The sequence below is a fragment of the Lucilia sericata genome, unplaced genomic scaffold (assembly GCF_015586225.1).
Source record: "Lucilia sericata isolate MDLA Ls3-8-SP2 unplaced genomic scaffold, ASM1558622v1 Contig000845F_arrow, whole genome shotgun sequence".
In the NCBI taxonomy this organism is placed as follows: Eukaryota; Metazoa; Arthropoda; class Insecta; order Diptera; family Calliphoridae; genus Lucilia; species Lucilia sericata.
In genome coordinates this window covers 188,200-199,098 of record NW_023994837.1, presented here as the reverse complement: position 1 = coordinate 199,098, position 10,899 = coordinate 188,200, and the positions used below count along the sequence as shown (strand labels likewise).

Here is a 10,899-nt window from a genome sequence, read left to right as displayed (position 1 = left end):
TCTAGTCTATAGTCTAGTCTATAGTCTAGTCTATAGTCTAGTCTATAGTCTAGTCTATAGTCTAGTCTATAGTCTAGTCTATAGTCTAGTCTATAGTCTAGTCTATAGTCTAGTCTATAGTCTAGTCTATAGTCTAGTCTATAGTCTAGTCTATAGTCTAGTCTATAGTCTAGTCTATAGTCTAGTCTATAGTCCAGTCTATAGTCTAGTCTATAGTCTAGTCTATAGTCTAGTCTATAGTCTAGTCTATAGTCTAGTCTATAGTCTAGTCTATAGTCTAGTCTATAGTCTAGTCTATAGCCTAGTCTATAGTCTAGTCTATAGTCTAGTCTATAGTCTAGTCTATAGTCTAGTCTATAGTCTAGTCTATAGTCTAGTCTATAGTCTAGTCTATAGTCTAGTCTATAGTCTAGTCTATAGTCTAGTCTATAGTCTAGTCTATAGTCTAGTCTATAGTCTAGTCTATAGTCTAGTCTATAGTCTAGTCTATAGTCTAGTCTATAGTCTAGTCTATAGTCTAGTCTATAGTCTAGTCTATAGTCTAGTCTATAGTCTAGTCTATAGTCTAGTCTATAGTCTAGTCTATAGTCTAGTCTATAGTCTAGTCTATAGTCTAGTCTATAGTCTAGTCTATAGTCTAGTCTATAGTCTAGTCTATAGTCTAGTCTATAGTCTAGTCTATAGTCTAGTCTATAGTCCAGTCTATAGTCTAGTCTATAGTCTAGTCTATAGTCTAGTCTATAGTCTAGTCTATAGTCTAGTCTATAGTCTAGTCTATAGTCTAGTCTATAGCCTAGTCTATAGTCTAGTCTATAGTCTAGTCTATAGTCTAGTCTATAGTCTAGTCTATAGTCTAGTCTATAGTCTAGTCTATAGTCTAGTCTATAGTCTAGTCTATAGTCTAGTCTATAGTCTAGTCTATAGTCTAGTCTATTGTCTAGTCTATAGTCTAGTCTATAGTCTAGTCTATAGTCTAGTCTATAGTCTAGTCTATAGTCTAGTCTATAGTCTAGTCTATAGTCTAGTCTATAGTCTAGTCTATAGTCTAGTCTATAGTCTAGTCTATAGTCTAGTCTATAGTCTAGTCTATAGTCTAGTCTATAGTCTATCCTATAGCCTAGTTTATAGCCTAGTCCATAGTCTAGTCTATAGTCTAGTCTATATTCTGATTCTCAATTTTGAATCAGACTATAGCCTATAGTCTAGTCTATAGAATAGTCTATAGTCTAGTCTATAGTCTAGTCTATAGTCTAGTCTATAGTCTAGTCTATAGTCTAGTCTATAGTCTAGTCTATAGTCTAGTCTATAGTCTAGTCTATAGTCTAGTCTATAGTCTAGTCTATAGTCTAGTCTATAGTCTAGTCTATAGTCTAGTCTATAGTCTAGTGTATAGTCTAGTGTATAGTCTAGTCTATAGTCTAGTCTATAGTCTAGTCTATAGTCTAGTCTATAGTCTAGTCTATAGTCTAGTCTATAGTCTAGTCTATAATATAGTCTATAGTCTAGTCTATAGTCTAGTCTATAGTCTAGTCTATAGTCTAGTCTATAGTCTAGTCTATAGTCTAGTCTATAGTGTAGTCTATAGTCTAGTCTATAGTGTAGTCTATAGTCTAGTCTATAGTGTAGTCTATAGTCTAGTCTATAGTCCAGTCTATAGTCTAGTCTATAGTCTACTCTATAGTCTAGTCTATAGTCTAGTCTATAGTCTAGTCTATAGTCTAGTCTATAGTCTAGTCTATAGTCTAGTCTATAGTCTAGTCTATAGTCTAGTCTATAGTCTAGTCTATAGTCTAGTCTATAGTCTAGTCTATAGTCTAGTCTATAGTCTAGTCTATAGTCTAGTCTATAGTCTAGTCTATAGTCTAGTCTATAGTCTAGTCTATAGTCTAGTCTATAGTCTAGTCTATAGTCTAGTCTATAGTCTAGTCTATAGTCTAGTCTATAGTCTAGTCTATAGTCTAGTCTATAGTCTAGTCTATAGTCTAGTCTATAGTCTATTCTATAGTCTAGTCTATAGTCTAGTCTATAGTCTAGTCTATAGTCTAGTCTATAGTCTAGTCTATAGTCTAGTCTATAGTCAAGTCTCTAGTCTAGTCTATAGTCTAGTCTATAGTCTAGTCTATAGTCTAGTCTATAGTCTAGTCTATAGTCTAGTCTATAGTCTAGTCTATAGTCTAGTCTATAGTCTATCCTATAGCCTAGTTTATAGCCTAGTCCATAGTCTAGTCTATAGTCTAGTCTATATTCTGATTCTCAATTTTGAATCAGACTATAGCCTATAGTCTAGTCTATAGAATAGTCTATAGTCTAGTCTATAGTCTAGTCTAGTCTATAGTCTAGTCTATAGTCTAGTCTATAGTCTAGTCTATAGTCTAGTCTATAGTCTAGTCTATAGTCTAGTCTATAGTCTAGTCTATAGTCTAGTATAGTCTATAGTCTAGTCTATAGTCTAGTCTATAGTCTAGTCTATAGTCTAGCTGTATGTCTAGTGCTATAGTCTAGGTCTATAGTCTAGTCTATAGTCTAGTCTATAGTCTAGTCTATAGTCTAGTCTATAATCTAGTCTATAGTCTAGTCTATAGTCTAGTCTATAGTCTAGTCTATAGTCTAGTTCTATAGTCTAGTCTATAGTCTAGTCTATAGTGCTAGTCTATAGTCTAGTCTATAGTGTAGTCTATAGTCTAGTCTATAGTGTAGTCTATAGTCTAGTCTATAGTGTAGTCTATAGTCTAGTCTATAGTCTAGTCTATAGTCTAGTCTATAGTCTAGTCTATAGTCTAGTCTATAGTCTAGTCTATAGTCTAGTCTATAGTCTAGTCTATAGTCTAGTCTATAGTCTAGTCTATAGTCTAGTCTATAGTCTAGTCTATAGTCTAGTCTATAGTCTAGTCTATAGTCTAGTCTATAGTCTAGTCTATAGTCTAGTCTATAGTCTAGTCTATAGTCTAGTCTATAGTCTAGTCTATAGTCTAGTCTATAGTCTAGTCTATAGTCTAGTCTATAGTCTAGTCTATAGTCTAGTCTATAGTCTAGTCTATAGTCTAGTCTATAGTCTAGTCTATAGTCTAGTCTATAGTCTAGTCTATAGTCTAGTCTATAGTCTAGTCTATAGTCTAGTCTATAGTCTAGTCTATAGTCTAGTCTATAGTCTAGTCTATAGTCTAGTCTATAGTCTAGTCTATAGTCTATCTAGTCTATAGTCTAGTCTAGTCTAGTCTATAGTCTAGTCTATAGTCTAGTCTATAGTCTAGTCTATAGTCTAGTCTATAGTCTAGTCTATAGTCTAGCTATAGTCTAGTCTATTAGTCTAGTCTATCTATAGTCTAGTCTATAGTCTAGTCTAGTCTAGTCTAGTCTAGTCTATAGCCTAGTCTAGTCTATCCTTTAGCCTAGTCTATAGCCTAGTCCATAGTCTAGTCTATAGTCTAGTCTATAGCCTAGTCTATAGTCTAGTCTATATTCTGATTCTCAATTTTGAATCAGACTATAGCCTAGTCTATATAGCACATTGCTTAATATCCTTTTTTATTTCTAATCTCAAAATTGAGCATTTTTCTTAAACAAACATAAAGTAAAAACGTCATTTATAAATTTAGCGAAAAAAACCCAAATTGCTTAAATAAATGACAAAAAATAATTAACTGAAAATTTGTTTAACTCTATTATAAAGTCATGCGATTAACTAAAAGTATTTTTAGATAAAGCGAATTTAAATCTTGACCTAAGACTCATGACTTAATCGTGCTTTTTCAGTTTATTCTAGACTTTTAAAGATAAAGCAACAATTTTAGAAATAAAGAGAAAATAAATAGGAAAAAAATGGAAAATTTTAGAAATTTATTCACAATCATTATTGTTTTGTTAAACTTGTGGCTAGCAAAAGCTAATATTGACAATTTAGTGCAAAGAGCTAATATTTATTATCAGCAACCGTAAGTGAACGAGTTCTGATTCAAAATTTTATAGAAATTTTACTTAGATTTTCTGTTAGTCTTCATGATGGTCAAGCTCATGAATTCACTTTGGATACAATTGTTGAGCCGTCCAGTAAAACGGATATTAAAGTTATTATACATGGATTTCTGGGTAACCGTTTTCACAACTCGATAAGACCTTTAAGAAATGGTAAGTTGTTGACCATAAATAAAACGAAATATTTCTGTAAAAGAATTCAAACTATCAGTACCCCTATTTTAATAATATATATATATATAAAGTTCTATCGATTAATAATCTTTTACACTATCGTTTAGACTAGGATCTATTGTGCATAGTCCAGACTATAGTCTGGACTATCGTGTATTGTCTAGACCCTAGCTTATTGTCCAGACAATAGTCAATAGTCCAGACTATAGTCTATAGTCCATACTATAGTCCATACTATAGTCTATAGTCCAGACAATAGTCTATAGTTCAGACTAATCCAGACTATAGTCTATAGTCCAGACTATAGTCTATAGTCCAGACTATAGTCTATAATCCAGACTATAGTCTATAGTCCAGACTATAGTCTATAGTCCAGACTATAGTCTATAGTCCAGACTATAGTCTATAGTCCAGACTATAGTCTATAGTCCAGACTATAGTCTATAGTCCGGACTATAGTTTATAGTCCAGACTACAGTCTATAGTCCAGACTATAGTCCAGACTATAGTCTATAGTCCAGACTATAGTCTATAGTCCAGACTATAGTCCAGACTATAGTCTATAGTTCAGACTATAGTCCAGACTATAGTCTATAGTCCAGACTATAGTCTATAGTCCAGACTATAGTCTATAGTCCAGACTATAGTCTATAGTTCAGACTATAGTCTATAGTTCAGGCTATAGTCTATAGTCCAGACTATAGTCTATAGTCCAGACTATAGTCTATAGTCCAGACTACAGTCTATAGTCCCGACTAAAGTCTATAGTCCAGACTATAGTCTATAGTCCAGACTATAGTCTATAGTCCAGACTATAGTCTATAGTCCAGACTATAGTCTATAGTCCAGACTATAGTCTATAGTCCAGACTATAGTCTATAGTCCAGACTATAGTCTATTGTCCAGACTATAGTCTATAGTCCAGACTATAGTCTATAGTCCAGACTATATTCTATAGTCCAGACTATAGTCTATAGTCCAGACTATAGTCTATAGTCCAGACTATAGTCTATAGTCCAGACTATAGTCTATAGTCCAGACTATAGTCCAGACTATAGTCTATAGTCCAGACTATAGTCTATAGTCCAGACTATAGTCTAAAGTCTAGACTTTTGTCTAGACTATAATCTAGATTGTAATCAATAGTCCAGAATATAGTCGATAATTCAGTCTATAGTCCAGACTAGAGTCTATAGTTGAGGCTACAGTCTATTAACCAGACTATAGCCTGTAGTCCAAGCTATATTCTGTAGTACTGGCTATAGTCCAAACTATAGTTGTTTCCCCCTTAAAATTTCATAAAGTTTCAGAAGAATTTTTAAACCAAATTTTACTTTTGATCTTTCTAAGCATACATGGCCCAAGGTAAGGAAAACGTTTTCTTGGTGGATTGGGAAAATGCAGCTAATTTAGATTATCCCAGTTCTAGATTGGCAGTAGGAAAAGTTGCTATTTTCCTTGGAAAATTATTGGAAAACTATTTAAAGTAAGTGAAATTAAAATTTTAATTTAGATTCACCCCATCTTTCTGATAATTATTAGCAAACATGAAATACCTCTGTCAGAAGTTCATTTAATAGGACACAGTTTGGGTGCTCATATTGCCGGCAATATGGGACGTTATTTTAATGGCTCTATAGGTCGTGTAACGGGTTTAGATCCTGCTCTACCTCTATTTACCCCCAATGCAGCCGATAGTTTACACGCGAATGCCGCTTTATTTGTTGATGTTATACATACCGATTTTCCGGTATTTGGTGATAATACACCTCGAGGTACAATGGATTTTTATCCAAATTATGGTCATACCCCACAGAAGGGTTGTGATGATGTTGATATTATTAGTGCCAGTAAGTTAATATTTGAGGCTTGTAAGTTATAAACTCTTTTTTAAAAGAAATTTGATTTAAAGATTTATATAAAAATATAATTTTTAGATAGCTGTAGCCATAATAGAGCCGTGATATTGTATGCTGAATCAATTGCTTTGCCACAAAATTTTCCAGCTATACCCTGTTCTTTAATGGCTATAAGTATGCATTCTTCTGACAAGTGTCTGCAAAAAATAAAGGATAGTAGCTTAAGCAAATCGTTGGCAGATGCTATTGCTGCTAAAAATGATGCACTCATAGCCTATATGGGAGAAGGAGTTTCTAGAAGGTAAGCTTATCGGAATTGAATTGGATTACAAATCCAATAATTTTCCATTTGGAACGCGAAAAAGTACCAGAAATTCCACTTTTATAGATTTTTATTCAAGCGCTATGTTTTTAATTCTACGTTTCTAGGTTTAATATTAAAAAAGATTCAAAAAGTACCATTTGATGATCAAAAAACTACCACGAACTTTAGTTTTATAGAAAATTCAAAAAGTACCTCACTTAGTCCGGGAACTACATGCTTAATTTCATTTTTCTAATTTCAATATTATAAAAATTTCAAAAAATACCTTTTGAAGAACGAAAAATTATCAAAAGACCCCTTTTTTAGATTCTCAATTTTATTCCGTCAAATTTCAAATAATTTCCAACACATTTTTTTTATATAGTCAAAAATTGTTTGGCAACACTGTTCGTTCACGATACAGAAACACATTCAAATTGCTTTGCAAATTCAGAGAGAGTTTCAAAAACTGTCGCGGCTTAACAGAATTAGGTGCGCACGACACACAAACACGGGTATTTCTAATGGGCAGCTATTACCTGCACTATCCTAGGGCGATTTTAACTTCGTGCAGCATATAAGAAAAAGAATTTATTTTACATTTCGTATAAAAAAAAAACGTATTTTTGCAAAAATTGCTGGTTCATTTACTGTATAAACATTATTGCTGGGTTGTTGACTTAACTTTTTAAAACTAATGTGTCTTGACTAACTGTATAAATAATGTTGTATAATATAAATTGTTTTTATTTTTTATACAGCGCCTCTGGTTCTTATTATTTGGAAACTTATGATGCGCCACCTTATGGCATGGCTTTGTATACACAACTAAATTGACTGTATAAATAACTACAATACTAAACGGGTTGATGGCTTCGTTATTAGACAAAATGATGTATATATTATAAATTAAATGTACTCCTAAAAATATGCTATAGAACTTATTGTATACTTATATTATTTCTTAGTACAGTCACAAACACTTTAAATATATATTAACCCTTGTTAAACCTAAGGGGGAAAAATAGAATTATAAAGTTTTAAGTTTTATTTTAAAAATGAAGGTTTATTTTAAAGTTTAAAAGAATGCAAAAATTATTAACAATGTTAGTTAAGTCAGTTAGTGGACCTAGGGGACTAAGTGTAATGTGCTTTTAATTTCAAATGGGGTAAAACTTCTCATACTAAGGGCCTATTCCTCTAAATGCGAACGAACAAGTTTTTTCTAGTTTTATATTGAAAACAACAAATAAATTCGAAAAAATTTGTTTTTGCTTTCAATATTAAATGAGAAAGCAATGTTCGTTCACATTTAGAGGAACAGACAGTTAAGCTAAGGACTTTGGTTAATTTCCTTCATATTGAAAGCTCTTTTAATAACGCTGGATCCATTCCAATCTATCAATCTCTCGCTCAGATGGGTCTTAAGAGGTCTATTGTGGATTTTGTTGAGAGTTTACTCTCAAATAGAGTAATTGAATTTTCTCTAGGAGATCACACAGTTCTCTAAAAAAGCGGCACGATATACTTCACAGCGTGGCGTACTATCCACTCTGAATATGACCATTAACCGACTATTGGTAAAATGGCAATTGGAATATTGGTCTCCTGCCTAGAACCCATTACGCCATTAATTATTGTATGTCGGAACCTTCGTTTCTGAGACAATTCCAATATCATATCTCTATGAAGTTTCAAGAACCTCTACTTCCGTTAAATAGTTGTTTCTGTGTGTATATAGATGAATCTAAGACAACGAAAGAAGTTGATAGTGGCATCTTAATTGAAGAATTTGGGACTAAAATCTCCTTTAGATTGAATGTTGACTCTATTAAACTTCGAACTGAAATATCATAGATCAAAAGGGTGTCGTATTGGCTAAGGTATTATCGAACATCTTACAGAGATATTAGAATATATACCGATAGTCAAGCTGCTATTAAATCCCTTATTGGTGTGTTCTCCACATCTTGCCCATGAATGCTGGAGATGGTGAAATATTCAAACATAGCACTTATATGGGTCTAGGGACTCGGGACTATATGTGGCAATAATAGCAATAGTGGAAACCATGTAAAGTGAATTGTAAATAGTTCAGTTATGTGGAGTTCCACTACTTCTTATTCAAAGTCATAAACATCTATTATTCCAAGGCTAAGGATCGTATGTTGATAGCTAGAGCGGTATGGCCTCGTAAGTACTCACGTAAAACTACCTATCTCCCTGGTATTCAAATACTACAATTAAGTAAACTGGTATCGGCCATTACCGGTCACTGTAAATTTGGTAACCATGCTAGACGCATTGGTTTTCTATTTGACTTCTGCAGAAGTTGTCAGAATGAGAATGAAGACAAGACAGCAATTGTAAAAACCAAACTCTAGGTGCTACCTACTTCTATGATCTATCGGATATATCCTAATTAAACCGATGCTATGTGACCTCCTTGACTGGTGAACTGTGCAGACGGGGTGGAAATCTGATCAGTTCAGAAAAATTTCGGTAAAAAAAGTATCCGTCCGGATTGTAAAGTATACAAAATTTTTGGACTACGTTGGTTGGGTAACAAACGAGCCAAAGTACTAATTGAATTGATAGCATTGATGAAGTATAGATAATTTTTATAGACTATGAAGAAATGGTGGATTTAGGGTTCTATAATTGAAATAATTTTTTATTCTTTTATAATATCGACTTTTTGACTATTTCCGACTTAACTACAAAATCGATACTTCAACTTTTTCTTACAAGATAGCCGACTTTCGACTTTATTAGGATCAAGTAGTCGATATATATGTAGGAGATGTCCTACTTTGAGTCTTCATAGTCGTGCCCTTGGAGTATTTGTAAGGTACGTTTTCAAAATAGAAACTCGAATGCGAAAAGTAGCATCATGTTAAGTAGGTCATGTTAAATTTTATGCTAATTTATTTCTGAAAATCTTTGTTCTGAGGAATCTTTTATCTACTTAGCCATTTATGTAATTTTCAGGCTCTGTACTCTAGGACAAACCAACAAATTTTTGATCAGACGTGATCTGGGTGATCTACTTGATCTTGTCATGGGAATAGAATGACTATTTGAATGACTTTCTTTTGAGTATTCCTCTCCAAACAAACGTCGACTATATCGTTTCGAAACCTTGTTCATAAAAAATATATATTCTGATTCCTATACATTTAACACCAAGATGGTGTGGTTGCAAACCGGGAAAAAGAGATACATCTAATCTGCAGGGACTATAAACTGATGGTGTCAAAGGTATCCTCGGCTTTTCCACGGAACGATTTGTTTGACCCGGTTCCTTATAATCTGGTACCACAGGGTAGAGTTTCGGACTTTCTCTTGTTTCGGTTATTGTAGAGGTCTATTCGAGGTGCACGAGGTGGCTGTGGTTTAAACCCAAACTTTTGGGCAGAGAATGTTGGTTAGAAGACTAGTGCACGGAGAAGTGTATATTGCTGGATAAGTTCGGTGGTTCAGTTATCGAAAAGACAATTAATATCCAGCAGAGGAGTGACTGATACGGGATGGATATAGGGATATGCGGACTGACCCATCCTTGTATATAAAACGAGTGTGTCGGATGAATGAGAATTTCTCTGGGTTAAATGAAAGGTATCCTTCCTTGTCAGGGTATGTTGAGGGTTCACAACAGATATCAACAGAGGTCATCCCATCTGTTTGGTTGTAAACGGAATTGGAAGTTACTCAAAGGGGCAGCAGTGTTCAAGAGATTAAATAGCTCGAGTACTTGAGCATGGTGTTTGTACATGTACCGGCAGAACTATATATAAAAATTGCCCCGACGTGTAAAAGTATCACCGTGAAATAAGGTCAACACTGTAGGTTTTCACGTAAAGAACTTCTACTTATATTCTGGCTTCTTATTAAATTCTAACTATGTCCGTTCTTCCGTTCATCTGTCTGTCTGGATGTCTAAAGCAGGATAGGATTAGATAAGCAGAAATTGATCCTAACCAATTTTTCTTTCCCATTAGAGAAGATTTTTAGGGTACACAAATGGAGAAATTTCTATATTTTACACAATTTTATTACTAACTTACTAAACTAATAAAATAAAAACTAAATGTTAATTCAATCCAAAAACTAAAACTATCAAAATATGACCCCTTTCTGAAACTAATACTAAAAATTATGACTTCTGTTCTTCATACATCTTGCACGCACGCTCATACCAATATTGTCTCAGACTTCCTAACACGTTTTGGAATATCAAAAGAATGTCAACAAAATCCTTTAATTTACTGGCTAAAAGTCATAAATGTACATTGTACTAAATACCAAATACTACTCGTATTAAGAGGGAACGAACATAAAAATAAACCTCATCATCTAGTAGTGCACAAGTCCATTTAGGTTTGAATCATAAAGAAAAACAGACAAGCAGAGTGAGAATAAAGCAGCAGAAAAAAAACTATTATAATCATTGTACTGGTATTAATATTTGTTTAGACACCTCAAGATGATACTCATACAAGATGTTGTTGCAACTCGGTGGTAAGTGTCTTCGTCTGTCCTCACTGCACAAGACACATAACAAAAAAAAAAGGTGTCAAATAATTTTTT

The 10,899-nt window shown here is 33.5% G+C and overlaps 1 protein-coding gene across 1 annotated transcript; it reads left to right on the top strand.

The window, feature by feature from the left end:
* Nucleotides 1–3,780: 3,780 nt before the first annotated feature.
* On the top strand, nt 3,781–7,193 carry LOC119608526 (pancreatic triacylglycerol lipase-like). Its single transcript, XM_037962977.1, has 6 exons — nt 3,781–3,932; nt 3,992–4,125; nt 5,497–5,632; nt 5,689–6,017; nt 6,084–6,306; nt 7,071–7,193. Exons 1-6 carry the CDS (start codon nt 3,820–3,822, stop codon nt 7,144–7,146), a joined length of 1,011 nt encoding a protein of 336 aa, XP_037818905.1. The 5' UTR covers nt 3,781–3,819; the 3' UTR covers nt 7,147–7,193.
* The last annotated feature ends 3,706 nt before the right edge of the window (nt 7,194–10,899 follow it).